This window comes from Vigna umbellata, chromosome 4 (genome assembly GCF_029865625.1).
Source record: "Vigna umbellata cultivar VRB3 chromosome 4, Vumbellata_1.0, whole genome shotgun sequence".
Taxonomy (NCBI): domain Eukaryota; kingdom Viridiplantae; phylum Streptophyta; class Magnoliopsida; order Fabales; family Fabaceae; genus Vigna; species Vigna umbellata.
This window is the reverse complement of record NC_142168.1, coordinates 29,986,601-30,003,526: the sequence shown is the minus strand read 5'-3', so window position 1 is coordinate 30,003,526 and position 16,926 is coordinate 29,986,601. Positions and strand designations below refer to the sequence as shown.

General features: G+C 29.9%; 1 protein-coding gene and 1 long non-coding RNA gene across 5 annotated transcripts; both read left to right on the top strand.

Moving 5' to 3' along the window:
- Nucleotides 1-564: 564 nt before the first annotated feature.
- Nucleotides 565-3,465, top strand: LOC148199809 (uncharacterized). Of its 4 annotated transcripts, none has more exons than XR_015786135.1 (5): nt 565-1,103; nt 1,184-1,311; nt 1,864-1,956; nt 2,052-2,099; nt 3,167-3,465. It is a non-coding gene; the product is annotated as an uncharacterized LOC148199809 (long non-coding RNA). The 4 variants fall into 4 exon arrangements; XR_015786136.1 differs by having other exon boundaries at nt 566-1,103; nt 1,188-1,311; XR_015786137.1 differs by having other exon boundaries at nt 567-973; nt 1,188-1,311.
- Nucleotides 3,466-8,049: 4,584 nt separating this feature from the next.
- On the top strand, nt 8,050-13,379 carry LOC124829080 (mitogen-activated protein kinase 9-like). The gene is made up of 11 exons (XM_088113888.1): nt 8,050-8,381; nt 8,923-9,331; nt 9,402-9,529; nt 9,683-9,742; nt 10,110-10,259; nt 10,498-10,653; nt 10,760-10,897; nt 10,981-11,054; nt 11,837-11,938; nt 12,362-12,566; nt 13,019-13,379. The coding sequence occupies exons 1-11, from the start codon at nt 8,364-8,366 to the stop codon at nt 13,088-13,090; spliced, it is 1,512 nt and encodes a 503-aa protein (XP_087970014.1). The 5' UTR covers nt 8,050-8,363; the 3' UTR covers nt 13,091-13,379.
- Nucleotides 13,380-16,926: the final 3,547 nt, after the last annotated feature.

The window sequence follows — 16,926 nt, the reverse complement described above, 5'->3', positions numbered from 1 at the left end:
ATTTTTGCTTACCTAAAATTATTAATCAAGATGTCAGTAATCTTTGAAGTTATACAGTGTTTATGTTTGTGTCATAATATATAAATATAATTTATTCTTTATTGTTTTTTTAATATAGATTCTTCTTGTATCTTTATATTTTATTATTGTTTCTTTATTAATAAAAAAAAGGAAAGAAACTTGTTAATATTGTAAGCAACACTGGATTGAAAAGAACAAATATTTATCACCAATTTTAACGTTAATTTTTTTAATCAAAATCTGGATAGTTTATACTAAAGATTAATTTAGTGAGCAATTCACAAATTAATTATATTTTTTTATTCCTAATGAATACTATTTTTAGATATTCACAAATTCGTATCTAAATTGATCAATATTATAACTAATTATTTTTTGTTTCTATTTATGCATTTTATTGTGGTAATACACTACAAAAATAATGTATTTTAGAGGGGGTTTATTTCCGGCGTTTGTGAAAACCTCTAAAAACTTCCGGCGATTTTTGTAAAGTGAAAATATTTTTTCATTTTCCCGCTTTATATCGCGCTAATAGTTTGTATCCCAAAACATTTGATCGTCTTCTAAAGAAACCTCTAACTCTTCGTCTTCTTCTCTTTCATGAAATGACTCTCAAACCAACATAGAAGGTCGACCATCGCCATCTCCTCCTATAAGAATCGCTTGCGGTGAGCATGGTGTCCGGCGACGTCGTCGGTGCGACCAGCTTCACTCCTCTCTCCTTCTTCGCTCGTGAAACAGAGACTCAGGGCCTTTCTTCACCTCCATCCACGGCAGTTGTTGTCTTCATCATATCCAGCACCATCGCACCTCTTCATTGTCGGCCACCGTATCTCCTTCATCCACGACTACACCTTCCCCAAATTGTTGAAGCCGCCGCCGCTCAGATCTTGCTAATTCGAAACCACATCATCGACAAACAATAGTGGCTTTTGACCTAACCGGCATCGCTGTGAGCTCCCTCCCTTTCTTCTTTCGATTTTCCGATCTGGTGAGAGGGGTTTTGCTCCTCCTTCTTCATTCTTCCCAAATCCGGTTCGCTTGGAGGAGGATCTAATCAGGCTTTGTCTCATCTCCATTCGGTACCGGTCATCGTGCGAATGGAAAGGCTGGTTCAAATTTTTATGATGAATTCTAACTCATTGATTTTTCTTTGTTTAAGGAAGATGACAAGGCAAAACTTGTGGAGGAGACAGGGTTGCAATTGAAGCAAATTAATAATTGGTTCATCAATCAAAGGAAACGCAACTGGCACAACAATTTGGAAAGGGCATACCTGTCCCATCCCAGGTAGGATCTTGGTTTTCACTACATTGGTCGTGCCTATTTGTTTGCAATAATAACTTCAACTGGCTTCAGGCTGTGAGTCCTCTAAGAGGTAGTGATAGTCTTTGATCTAGTACTTTAGTGTGATTTTCTCCTGTAGAAGTCCAAATACAGTTTTTTTTTATGCTTGATTACTGATTTCAATTTACATGTATTTATGATGCTTCAATGATTTTGTGGTTAAGAGATACATATTTGTGGAAGTTTTTTCAACTGTAACTGGTTAAGGATATTGCAAGACAATATCTATTTGGTATATTATTTTACGGTGGGGGTAACTATGGTCCATGAAAGGGTTAGTCTTTAAGTCTTGCTAATGTGATTTTTAGGAATATGATGGTGACTTCTAGTTCAACCCATGTTGCTTTGTCTTTCATTATAGTCCATGCATCTCCTATAAAACATTTGTGTAGTTGGTTTTATTCTTAATTGGTGATGTTCTAAATCTGCTTAAGGTACTGCTTAAAAACATGAATCTGCTTGATCATAGTGATAACTTGTCCTTCCCCATTGTAGGAACTGTATAATGTTTCACAAGAAATGAAGCTAAAGTGAGCACTGTCCATGGTCCTCTCTCAAACAAGGCAACAAGAATGCAGAGATGAAGAGGTTTTGAACTGTTTAGATTATAGCCATTAGTTTCTGCAATATGTGTACCTTCAAAGAAAATAAGGTATAATACCTACCTCTGTTCTTTTATGCAGGTTCTTGTTGAAGCAAAAAGAATAGCTGAATCTCGCATGCCACCCAAGGTAAATTTTTTTAAAGAATGCTTTGAGGAATTTTGTACGTCACATACACCCAATTGCCAATTTAAGACCAAGTAAAAAGGTGCATAACATTCACGTTCATAATCTAAAATTACTACTTTCTTTTTCTCTTTTCTTAGCCAAGCAAATGCAACCGTTTATTTTGCTTCATTCACTACAATTTCGCACCAAACATCATTTGACAACTTGGCTCCTCATCAAAATATCACTTTAATTTAGTCATAGAAATATATGAATAGAATTTGAACCACTTTCTGGGCATATTCACTGCCACAAAAAAAACCAAGTGCTTCTTCTCTTACCCACCTCTTTCTGTTTCCGATTATTTGTTCAATTTTTTTAAGAACTCTTTGAAAACGAATGTTCTGTTATCTAAGATTTTTAAATGATAGAAAGAATCCAGCATAACAAATTATTTGCCAAAATTTAACAACTCATACAAATGATAATATTTTTATGTTAAAAATACTCTTCATTATAAATTCAAATAAATTACTAAACCAATTAAAGATGAAGAAGATGCAAAAATTCAAACACAACTTCTATATTAATTCATTTCAACTTAAAATTCTACGAGTTGTCTATAACTTTTCAAGTTCTACAATCAATCAAAATGGAAAATTATATTATTATATTATTTTAACTTATAGTATTTCTATGATGTTACGCCTTCCCAAAATAGGATTGTGTTCCTTGAAAATTACGATTTAGAATTTCAGTCTAGAAATTTTTTAATTTTATATACATATAATTAAGTATACACCAGGAATCATATAATAATTTTATGAAGAAAAATCATATAGCCTTTCTCATTTTAAAACTTCGAATCTGCAAATAGTACAAATACACTTATCTACTTTTATATCATTAATATCAATTAATTCTCATCTTAAAATGATAAACTTAGACTTTAAAGTGGTTTTAGGATACTAAATTTTGGAGCTTTCGGTGCAAGGTTTGATTTTTTTACCAGGCATTTGTTTTTTTTATTATGTACAATGTTTTAGTGTTAAATTTTAATGCTTAATATTTGTTTATATTGTTTTAAGGTTACATACAAGAATGTCAATGGGTCATCAAAGGAGAAAAAGAGATAATGTCAAACGCAACAAAAGGGCTCACTCAACAATTCTACTGGATTTTATACTTTAGATTATTTTAATGGGAACTTTTTAAGTAATTATGTGAGGTTCTTATTGTATCATAGGTTTTAAAGAAGACTTTATTAGTTTATTAGAAGCTGTAATTAAGTATAAATGTAAATCACTATTTGAACAATTTGTTGTGTTAAAACATGTTTACTATTTATTTTATAATATTCAATTTTAATTTCAAATTATTTGATTGATATATTAAAGAGTTTTTATCAAAATTATAAATAATACAAAAAAAATATGAATTGCATATTTTCTGCGGTTTTGAAAAACTCTCAATAATACCACCTGTTTTCATAAAATCCCTTTTAATATTGACGGTTTTGAAAAAAATTGCCAGAAATTACTTAGCGATGTAGTTTTTCCCAACGATTTTCTTAACTGTGGGTAATGTATTTTTCGGGGTTAAAATCGTCGGAAAAGAAAAAATAATCTCGATAAAATTGTAAATTTTTGTAATGATAAAAGGTGTATTTTTGGTTCATAAATAATTTTAACCGAAAGTTAAGTCAAATTATTGTTTGAACACATAGTGACTGTGAAAACTATAATATTTATATTTATTTTTTAGAAGAATAACCACTTAATACACATTTAAGATCTTTAAAATCTAATTTACCATTATTAGAATTGTAAGAGTGAACAAAAATAGCTTACTTAACATGTTGTATTTCTTTAACTTTATTTAAATAGTTTAAATGTGATTAATTTCCCTATTTTATTTAACTTTAAATGAATTGTGGGTTAATGAATATTTTTTCTAAAGTGGTGAGTTACTTTAATTAGATAAGTATACACAAATTCCATTGATAAGTGTATATAATGAAATGATCAAGTATATACTTAAACTTAATCAAATCTTTTGAAGTCCAGTTATGTTATACTTATTTAGTATTTTTTTTATCAACAATTTATGTTTGGGTAAGTTATTCACTTTGAATTTATCATTTTACATTTCTTAAATAGATTAGTTATTTTAATTTCAAACTAGTTTATCCTGTTTAAATATAGATATTGTGTAAATTTAATGATCATATTTTAACACAATAGTACACGATAAAACAAATATGATATTATTTTATGTTGGACTTGCATAACAATATTTTTTAATATTTTAACCAGAGGATTCAAACATCTATTTTTATATAATCTATAAATAATTTTAAAGCTTTGTAAGTTATACGAAAAATTGTCTTAACTTTTGTATTCTATTATTATGTATATCATATGTTGTTTACTTATTATTAGAATAACAGGGTTGTTAAATAAGGTACACAAGGATGGATGAAATATTAATGTTAAAATGTAATTAGATTAAATGTAATATTTTAATTAAAAATGACATAAGTTCATTATATAGGGATAAAAGGTAAGATATAATTTTGGTGAAGACGACTTCAATCCCTTTAAATTTTATTAATAGATTTAGGCTATTATTGAGAAAATATTTTCTTTTCTATATCTTTATCATCCTAAATCAACATTTAATTATCCAAGCAACTTCACTGAATTTTTCACTAAATTTTAAATGTCTGGTTATAAGAAAATATTATGTAACTAGACAAAAACAAAATCCAATTACTTATTGAACTTCTAGTTTAATATGACAAATATGACACGTATAGTATGATCACTTGGTCAGTCAAAAACAAAACAATTAATAAATTTTCCGGTCTCACATGAAACAGTCGGTAGATCGATCAGTCGGACTATAGACATAGTTAGTGCTAAAAATAATTACATCAACCATAAGTGAGATAACTACTGTTGGGCCAATTAGGTCAACACTATTTAAAAGTTTATCCTAAAATCTATAAATACAAGTTTGATATCTAAATAGTTGGTTATGACCCCTTAGTCAGCCAAGGACGAAGCAATTAAAAAATCTTTCGGTCCCACATAAAACGGTCGATGGATCGATCGGTTGGATTATGGACATGCTTACTGTTAAGAATAATCATATCAATCCTAGTGAAATCACTACTGTTTGGGCCATAATTAGATCGACACTATTTAGATAATATGACAAATTGTAAATGAACTGAAGTGGTATTGTTTACTTGTGTTAAATTTCAGGATGACAGATGTTTTTACAAGCATTATATCATATGTAGAGTTGTCTTTCACTTGTTGCAGCTCACTTCAATATGGGAATACACTTGAGTTATGCTATATTGCTACAATAATATCATATGCATTTGAAAGTACATTATCCTAGCAAATTAGAATAATAAATTACAGAGCCAAATTTTTACACATTGCATTTCTTTAGTACTGTGTATATGTAATCATGTGAGTTGTAATGTTTAGCTTACAATGACCATGCTTGTATCAAACATTAATGGTTTTATTTCACACTTTCACCTTTATATTCAATCTTTTAAGTCAACTTCTGCTATGTGGATTGGCCCTTCGCAACTATGATTATCAAACTCTCGAGTTAACTCGTAAACTCGTAAGAGTTTACGTTCTCAGACATGACTTTCGAGTTAACTCGGAAGTAAACTCGTTTTCTGTGTAAACTCGATAGAATTGATTGTGAAATCGGTAGGATCGTGTGTAAAATCGTGAGTTTAGAGCGATTCTGCGAGCTTAAAAGTTATATATTTAATGAAATGCATCAAAGCTAATGACAATAATTCAAGTATTTATGTTTTACAATATTTAACTTTATGAACAATATAACTATGAATTTTATTTATTTAAAATTATATAATTTTGTAGACTTATTTGAATTAAAATATTATTTATATAATTTTTTCATAAATTCTTACAAGTTTACGAATCGAATTTACTTGACTCTCACGAGTTTACATAAATTCTCAAATTTGATAACTTTGTTCATAAAGTGCTATAATTATTTTCAATCATCATCATCTTTTCCAGACATTTTATCATACAACTCATGCACAATTCTAATTTTCTAGTTTTCCAACCAACAAGTCATCTGGAATTGCCAAGGACAACTTTGAAAAAAATATTGACCATTACTTTCTCTAAATTTTCTGTTATTTTGTATTAATGAAAAAAAGATGGACTCTAAAAGGAAAAAAATTCTACATTATCAAAAAATTCTATATGACGATTAAAAAGAGAAACATACTTTTATTATATTGTCAGTATAATTATGGTATATAATTTAGTAAATTTTGGATAAATTCATTATCCCACTCATTAAATAAAATATCGAACTGAAATGAACTTTTATAGTAGTCTGGATTTAATTAAATCATTTAAGTTAAAAAAATTATTTTATGTTATTAAAAATTGTTATTTTTCAAGTATAAAACTAATTAAAATAATGATTTTTTAAAGTAAACCAATAAATGAAGTCATAATAAATTTATTCAAATTAATTAATTCAAAACGTGAAAATAAAATATAACGCAATTTATATAATACAATTATAAAAATGAATATCGGATTTATTAAATAATATGCATATGAGTGGGTTAGATAAAATTGGATCCAATCATAAATAAAATACAATCTAATTAAATCGAGTTGGATTTGATGAAATTAAATTATCAGATAACCTAACCCAATCAATATTATCAATAAAAATCAAATAATCAACAAAAATATTATCAACAGTATAAAACACTGTTATAATAAAGTGACATAAACTTTTTTTAATAGATAAACTGAGATTGAACAGTTAAAATAAAGAAATTAAAATGGTGAGAAACTTAAGAAAGCAAAAGTAAATAATAAGAAGTGTAGATAATGATGGAAGACAGTAAAGACAAAGTATGGATGGAGAAGAGCAATCAAACTTTGGAATCTTCATGCTCAATTTATTTATTTATTTATTTATGTTAAAAATATGTTTCTTGAAATTAATAAACTTCTATTCTAATAATTCAAACTCAATAATGTTAGAAAAATTTATAATCGTATGAGTGAAACCAATAAAATGAAATTAGTATAATTTGATGGGATATAAGGGTAAACTTAAAAGTTCAAATTTTCTGTTGATTTATTATATATATATTTTTATTAGTTAGAAGTTTTTAAAATAATAATTATAATAATTAATAAATTTAACATATAATAATGTAAAAATAACAAATAACTTTAGACTCGTTAATGAAATTAGTTAATTATGTTAAATTTTTCAAATCTTGATATTATTCCTATAATGTCCATACACTTTTAATGAAATATTGTTTTACATACAAAATAATTATCAAGTATATGATCAAATTTATTATTATTTTATACATACTTTTATTAAAATTAATTTGATTCATTAAAAATATAAGAGAACTAAAACATTACTTACAAATTTAAGTAGTTTAAGAATGATTATATCAAAAACATAAAAGAAATATATCTATTTTAAAATTCATCCATATAAATTTAGAAAAACAGTGAGTATAGTTTTTCTTTTTATTATTGTCTTGTTCTTGTAAAAGTAGCTCTTACTGTAAAAGGTAATAACATTGAGAAGAATAAGTTGTCTCAATTCATATTTTTACTTCGATTTTCCTAAATGGAAATCTTCATTGTCAAAATCCTTCTAGTTATATAGTTTTTGTTTCTGATTCAGATTTCAGATTGACTTGAAAAAGATAAACATGACTGAGAATACAGCATCATGAAGGTAGTTTATTTGGATAAGAATTTCAGTTTTTTTTTTCTAATAATTTAATAATAATAATAATAATAATAGTTAGATGTCAATGTCGAAAAGACCACATCAAGATTTTCTTGCCATGTTTTCCGCAGGCGCAGAAAATTCCAAAACAGTAGAAAGACGACAGAGATAAAACCAAAATAGAGAATAAGAAAAAGAAGAGAGGGAAGGAAATTGAGAGAGAGAGAAATGGGGTAGGCGCAGATTGAGGAAGAGTGAGTGTATATGGGTGGTGTGGGAGCAACACTCTTTCGTGGATGGCATTCTTCGTTTCTTCCATCGATGCAATTCTATTAACTCTCACATTCACCTTCACAACAACAAAAACAACCTCAACAAAAATGCCAACAACAACGTTAACAACATTCTCCTCCTGAGAGACATTTACGTTCAAACATCTTCCTTCAACCTTCTCTCAAAGCCCCCAAACGCTCCCACTTCAAATCTTCCTCCATGGATCGTAACAAAAAGGTCCCTTTTAAACAAAATTACTTTTTTCTTCTGTGGGTTGTGAAAGATCATGCCTTTTTGTAGCTTTTCTGAGCAACGGGTGTCGTTCAAGTTTCAATCTTATTCCAATCCGTATTTTCAATTTTTGTTTTTGATTTGCTTTTGCGTCCATTTTTATTTTAACAATTAGTATTTGTAAATCATGGCAAAGAGTTATGTTTAGAATCTGGTTCAAGTTTTGTCTGAGAATATGCAAAAGGATATACCAGAGAGGTTTGATTTTATAGGTTGAAATTGATTTCATTTGGTGCTTCTTTCTGGTTATGAATCAAACTATTAGAAACTAAAGAGGTAGCATTTGGCAATTATTAAGTTAGCCTGATAATGGGTAACTTGTTCGGAATCCAAGTTATATTTTTTGATACTGTATCTGTGATTTACATCTATTACCATAGAGCTTGTAGTTGGTTGAAAGACAAGAACACGAATTAATTTATAGTACTCAAATCAAATAATATTTTCATGCTATTTGTCTGTCTCTAAATATTGATTCATCAAACAGGGAACAGGGGAGGCAGAGTTTTTTACTGAGTATGGAGAGGCAAGTAGGTATGACATCCTGGAAGTGATTGGAAAAGGGAGTTACGGTGTTGTGTGTTCTGCTGTTGACAGTCATAATGGGGAAAAAGTTGCAATAAAGAAAATCAATGATGTTTTCGAGCATGTGTCAGATGCCACACGGATCCTAAGAGAAATAAAACTCCTTCGTTTGCTTCGACATCCTGATATAGTTGAGATAAAGCACATAATGCTTCCTCCCTCCCGACGAGAGTTCAGGGATGTCTATGTTGTGTTTGAGTTGATGGAGTCTGATCTTCATCAAGTGATTAAGGCAAACGATGATCTTAGCCCTGAGCACTATCAATTTTTCTTGTACCAACTTCTTAGAGGCCTCAAATTTATACACACAGGTATACTTGTGATTAAGTACTTAACCTTTTCAGATAGCGATATTGAACCCAAACAATTGTTTTCTTACAGCAAATGTGTTTCATCGTGATTTGAAGCCAAAAAATATTCTAGCTAATGCTGATTGCAAACTAAAAATATGTGATTTCGGACTTGCTCGAGTTTCATTTAATGAGGCTCCGTCAGCTATATTCTGGACCGTAAGTATTATTGGAAATTGATTCACTTGTTATTTCTGTTCTGCTTCTGCTTTCTAAGATTTTCAGCTGAAAAGTGCAATCAAATTTATGGTTTCTGTGCCAGAATTATCCTTCTAAACATTTTGCTGACTAATTTTACGTACTCTTATTAAGGACTATGTTGCAACCCGGTGGTATCGTGCACCTGAACTATGCGGCTCCTTTTTCTCAAAAGTAAGTTTCTTGTATTCTTTCTACCTCTTTCTGTAGTTTGTGACATGTATGTTATGGCTCCAAATCTGTTTGTGCTTAATTATATGATATAGTTCAATTCTCTTGTTATACCTTTTATTTTTGAAAATTAGCTTGATGTGCATATATAATAGTACTCCCCCACATGAAAATACTTCTTGAATTTAGAGTTGATTTGTTTATATGAAATTTCAATTATTATATATGTGACACGTACATGTCATTCTGTTTTAGTTGCTTTTTCATCATCTTTTTGCAAAGATTTGAATTTGTGTACGAAATATGAAGTTGAAGAATACTTAAAAAGTATTGATATACGTGTGTAATTTTATATCCTTGCCTTTTGCAGTATACTCCCGCAATTGATATTTGGAGCATTGGATGCATATTTGCAGAAATGCTCACTGGGAAGCCATTGTTTCCAGGAAAAAATGTAGTGCACCAATTGGATCTCATAACTGACCTGCTTGGTACTCCTCCTACTGAAACCATTTCTAAGGTCAGTTTATTCAAAAATCCATTATCCATTTTTTAACATCAATAGGCAAACTTGTAACATGCTGGACTGCAGAGACTACTCAAGGTCTGAGAGGTCTAAAACAAACTTGTAACATGCTAATGGTATTAATTATAAGCTTCTGATTTTCCTGTTTTAAAACATCCATGTCTGTTCTAATGGTTACTTTATTTCCTATAGCTTGTCCTCATGTTAGTAATTTTTAATCTTAATTTCACAGATTCGAAATGAGAAGGCTAGAAGGTACCTTGGTAGCATGAGGAAAAAACAACCTATTCCATTCACCAAAAAATTTCCAAATGTAGATCCTTTGGGTCTTCATTTGCTGGAGCGATTACTTGCATTTGATCCTAAAGATCGTCCAGCAGCTGAAGAGGTTGATCTTTGGTTACCTAGATAGCTACCAAAGAGGAAATTTCGTTTGATTATGCAGATAATTTCCCAAGTTCCTTACTTCTTCTTTGTTATGCCTGTGATTGCAGGCACTAAGTGACCCTTATTTCAATGGTTTGGCCAATGTGGACCGTGAACCATCCACTCAACCCATTTCAAAGCTGGAGTTTGAGTTTGAGAGGAGAAAATTGACCAAAGATGATGTTAGAGAGTTGATTTATCGAGAGGTATGGCCACGCATTTCAATGGCTTGATATTGTCTTCTCTTTTTTGGCTTGGTAATAATGACTTTTACATTTGTACTCAACAGATTTTAGAGTATCATCCCCAGATGCTCCAAGAATATCTTCGCGGTGGAGAACAAACTAGCTTCATGTATCCAAGGTAGGGGGCATTTTATCTCCCTCTAACTCGATTTGTTTTTGAAATTTCTGATAGTGCTATCTTATTATAGTTTTTTAGGAAACTATCCCCTAAAATATCAAGTAGTTCTTGTCGTGATTTGGAACTTTTCTCATATTGTTCATAATTGAAGTAGTTTTTCCTGCTTTATAATATGTTCATGCTTCATCTTCTCAGTTCTATCAAAATCAATTCTTCTCAACTTTAAACCAAACTGGTACTTAGCAGAACTTCTACCTTAATGATTATTAGTCTGGTTCACATTTCATGCATTGTACTTGATGGTCTGAAAAACAGAATGTACTTGTTAAAATGAATCCAATCCTCCATGCTTGAACAGCCTATGCATTTGAAAAGTAATGGCTTCATGTATTTGTGAAAGCTGATGAGACTGGTAGACATGTATGTCCTTTGCTAAAGGAGATAAGATATTGAGCCAACTTTTATGATACTTGATTTGGATCCCTTACATTTATTGTTGCTGCACTGCACCAAAGTTCTGTTAGATTTTTTCTGCACAATTTCTTATAAAGAGCTATAGCCTCCACTAGCAAAACATTTAACATGCATGTCTAGTTTTTGTTTATGATTCTTGCACCTGATTTGGCATGCATGTATAGTTTTTGTTGGTTACTCTTGAGAAGCAACTGATGGTTTCTTGTCCTTTTTTTTTTCTGCATACCTCAGAACTGTGTAATGTTGGACCTTTAAAATCACTGCTTTCTTGGGATTCTAATCTGTAATTGTGTGTTATCTTGTTGCAGTGGGGTTGATCGATTCAAGCGACAGTTTGCTCATCTTGAGGAGCATTCTGGCAAAGGTGAACGAGGCACTCCATTGTTGAGGCACCATGCCTCCTTGCCTAGGTAAGTCTTTGTTAAACTTGGCAAACCTGTTCAAGTACTTGATTTGCACGTTAACAATCTTGTTCTTTTGGAGATTTATTTTATCTATATTTTTTATTACCATCATTGGTTCAAAATTATAATCTAGGGTAGTATTTATCATTACAATGTTTGTAGATGAAACTGTAGTTATGCCTACAAAACTGTCTCTGACATTATCTTTACAATGTTGGTGGATGAGACTGGTAGTTATGCCTACAAAACTGTCTCTGACATTATCTTTACAATGTTTGTGGATGAGACTGGTAGTTATGCCTACAAAACTGTCTCTGACATTATCTTTACAATGTTTGTGGATGAGACTGGTAGTTATTCCTGCAAAACTGTTATTGACATTATCTTTACAATGTTTGTAAATTGACTGTTTCAATTTACTTTTTCCAGAGAGCGAGTTCCAGCTCCCAAGGAAGAAAATAATCAAAATGATGATGGTGAAAATCCAACTGCAGCAGTTGATGAGTCAGATTCTGGAAATCCAGATGCACAAAACGGACCCTCCAAGCCAAACTGCAGTGCACGTAGCCTATTGAAGAGTGCCAGCATTAGTGGTTCAAAGTGTATAGATGTGAAAAAAAGCAATGATCAAGAGGTACCTACCTAACTCTCCTCTCAGTTGCCGTTCTTGCATTGTGTGAAGTGAAATCCAATACCAATATTTTTCTACTCTTCACTGATGTGTGTCTTTGAAGTTTCAAACCCTTTAAAAAGAAGTTTTGAAAATCCAATGCAACTATATATAAGACTTAAAAATGTAGAGTATATAGACATAGAAACATTGCCTTTAGTGAATCAAAAACTCAAAGATTCATACTACTCCAAGTTGTATGTACACTGTAGAAAACAATTCATAATTAATGACTATCATTTATATTTGATCCACCTTTTGTATGTGTGCATCATGGCCAATAATTGTTTATGATTTCTTGTTCTACCAAAGATATAGAATACCCAATTGCCTTCACTTGATCAATGTTGATTTTTGATGTTTTACTCTGAGTACATTTGTCCTTTGGTTATGTTGATCCTATTTCTTCAATATAGGAGGAGCCACTTACAGAGGTCAGTGATGAGACTCTGGATGAGTTGACAAAGGTTGCTTCCCTGCATACTTGATTCATGATTTTGATCTAACTTTCCAATGTTCCTCCCTTTACAAAAGAGAGAATGAATTGTTGCACAGAAACCTTTCACATTTTTTTGGGTGTAGAAGTTAACTGTAGGATTCTGTTGTATTTAAGTATCATTTTTTTACATCTGCAAGAAGTCATGTCAATATATATTTGTGTAATAGTAATTATTATTGCAGCACAATGTATTATATATAGTACGTATTGGAGCAAGTAGGGATTGTACCAATCACCTTAATTCTTCTTTTATAGCAGAATTTGGTCTTGGTTTTGCATGTCTATGTAGGTGTCATCTATATTATTTATGTTTTCATCCTCATTGCATATCCTCTGTATCCTTGAAACTATGTCATGCTTTTGAAATTTTAAAAGCCTTTTTAAATTGATATGTAATTAGGAATCACCATGGATAGAATTTAAAGATATTGTAATTTTCATTTCGATTAAATATGTTTAGTTCTTGAAATTTAACGTGAAATTAGAATTGTTTATATTTTATATATTTCAATTAAAATGTCAATTTAAAGCACTGTTTCATAAGTCCAAACAAATTAGTGTCATTGGATTTAAATGATATATAGTTTAATGATATAATTTATTTGTTTTTATTTTTATTAAAATATTATATTCTTTTAAAGTTTTTATTGAAAAGATAAATTATATAGTTTTGTGTTATTTTATAATTTTTTAAATTAAATATTGGAGTATCATTTTTTTTATAATGTTATTTTTCTATTTTCAAAATTATAAATAAATGTAATATGTAATCGCATTGTCTTATTATTATATTTTCTAGGTTTTTATTAATAATACTTTACCTTAATTTTACTTTAAGGTAAAGATTAATATCGTATAAATATGAGAAAAATAACAATAATTTTAAATTTAATTAATTTTAATCTACTGAGTATATAAAGAGCTGCGGTTATGCCTATTTTTCAATATTAATGTCAATAAGTTTAGGTTGGATTGAAAAGATAGATTTAGAAGATTGAAAAGAAGAAAAAAGAAAATTTGAAGGTGAAATCGTTTGAACGAAGAGAAAAATTATAAAAGATGAAGAGAAATAAAAAATAGATATGAAAGATTATATAAAATAGTAAAAGAATAAAAGATGTATATTATTATTTTTTATTAGTATTATTATGATTATTTATTATTATTATTATTTCATCATCAAAATATAAATCTTTTCATATTATTATTATTTGTAATATTTAATATTATTAACATTTTTATTTTATTATTATAAGTTTAATAAAAATTTTGTTCTCTATTTTTTTTATAATATAGAACTCAATTTTTGTAGTGTTTAATATGGTTTCAATTTTCATTTGTTTTTTCTTATGACGTTTGAATTGTTAATGACGTAATGTCCATGTGAGCAATCAAATGGATGAGGTGTTTATTTTTTGTTACGTGGCTCATCCAACACAATATTCACATTATCACGTTACTATCTTCAACCTCCCAACACAAAAACCATAGCCACCATGTCAGCCACCACACACATCAATGACACACTGCAATGAAACACTTGCGCACACATCTAAAACCGAGATGCAATTTTTTAAATAAATCCCAAAATCATTACTTCATAAAACAACATAAAATGATATATGTAGATACAATTTCCATGTTTTAGTTTATTTCCCACAGTGAAAAATAAAACCAAACATTTTCTCCGATCAATAAAAAAAACAAAAAACATAAGACACATTCATTATATTTATTTTCAAAACAAAATATCACAAATGTAATTCTATTAAATTTGAGTTGTAAATCCAAATTATAGAAAAAAAATGAAAATAAAAGACGTGAATTAAAGGAAAATGAGATATGAAAATTAAAGGGAAAGAAAAAGAAAGTAAAAGTTTGAAATACTAGTATATAATGATAACATAAGGTGGAAGTGAGAAATCCTAGTATCGACAAACCATGTAAACAAAAAAGAACACTTCATCCACCAAATATACACATGAATATTCTATCGTTAATAATTTATACATCATTAAAAAAACAAAATTGAAAAAAAAAATACAAATCAAAACGATATTAAACATTCTAAAAAGTCTTATGATGAAAATTAAGCCAAAATTTTTCTACTTTATCTATATATATGAGGAAGGAAAATTTAAAAGGGAAAAAATATGACATCAGATTTAACCTAATATTTTCCACTTTGGTGCTACCTGATATCCAATGCTGGAAACAAATAGCTGCTAGGGTTGGTCTTTGTTGTTGCATTCCCAAGTTTTCTTCTTGTGTCAAATCCTTTCACACTGAGTTCCCTTCCCATGACGCTCACAAACTTCTCCACGCTACTTCTATTTTCCTTTCTAAGCAGATGGAAAAAGGAAATTAGCCCTCAATTTGTCGTTCTGAAATCGTGACTTGTCATAAAGGTTAAGTGCTTTCTTGACCTAATTCAGATAAATCACGTTAGGATTTTTGCATTAGTTCAAAAAAGCACTCAACATTCATGAGGAGTGATTACACAAGGACATGTCAACCAAATTACTTATGCCAATGTACAGCACAATTATTCAGTGTATTGAAAGGTAGTTTTGCCGATAGAACTTATACTTTTTTAATCCCTTTACTAGATTTGGCTGATTTGATGGTGGGAGTGTTTTTGATTTTACAGGTACCGATGGTCGGAGTGTTATTTTGACAGGTACCTTTTCTCTGAGGTTGAGAACTTAATAACCTGCGCAGTTATGGTGACAATGGGACCATGGAAGAACATTTTGAAACTCACCATGGAATTCGGGGTGGATGTTTATACCTATAATTTCTTGATAGATGCATTATGCAAAGAAGGAAAGGTCAAAGAAGGCAAAAATGTGTTAGCTGATATGAAGAAAGCTGGTGTAAAACCTAATAGTGTTATGAGTATTACTTTTTCAGTGAAGTGAAAAATGCGAAACATGTATTCAAAGTTATGATTCAAATGGGAGTAACTCGTGACTTTTACAGCTAAAATGTCACGCTTAATGGACTGATGAGAGAGTGGGTGAGCAAGGTTGAAAATTGATCCCTATCAAAAAATTACATTTGTTTCAAACCCAACCTTGCTCGAACCAGTGATGGGTCGGATTGACCTACGAGTTCTAAGTGAGTCGGGTTGAAAATTGGTCTGTATCACAAAATTACATTTGTTTCAAACCCAACCCGGCTCAAACGATTGATGGGTCAGATTGATCCGCGGATTCCAACCCATTTTGACAACACTAATAATTGTTATTGCAACAAATGTATTATAATACTTATTAGAGCAAGTAGGGATTATTGTACCAATCACCTTAATTATTCTTTTATAGTAGAATTTCGTCTTGTTTTTGCATTTCTTTCAAGGTATCAAATTGATATATATTATTTATGTTCTCATCTCATTGAAGATGCACAATATCCTTGAAACTACGTCATGCACGGTTTTGAAATTTCAAAAGCCTTTAAAGTCACGTGTAATTAGGAATCACCATAGGTAGATTTTAAATATGATATTATAGATTTTATTTGGATTAAATTTGTTTTTAGTTCATCGACTTTGATCTAAAATTGGAATTTGTTTATATTCCAAATTTTGATAGACTTTATTATTAAAACTTGAAAAATGGATATATATATATATATATATATATATATATATATATATATATACTCTTTTTAATTCAACTATGTTAAATTTCTTGACTCGTCAAATATGTTTTTGGTGTTTGGGTTGTTTATATAATTTGATATGTTGTAATTCAAATGTTAGTCTGAAACATCTACAAACTCTTTAACAAAACGGGTCATCCGGTCTAACACGGGTCATCT

Coding starts and splice junctions, on each gene's coding strand:
- LOC124829080 (XM_088113888.1), top strand. Junction 10,260..10,497: donor CTACTGAAACCATTTCTAAG/GTCAGTTTATTC, acceptor TTAATTTCACAG/ATTCGAAATGAGAAGGCTAG. Junction 12,567..13,018: donor AAAAAAGCAATGATCAAGAG/GTACCTACCTAA, acceptor TCTTCAATATAG/GAGGAGCCACTTACAGAGGT.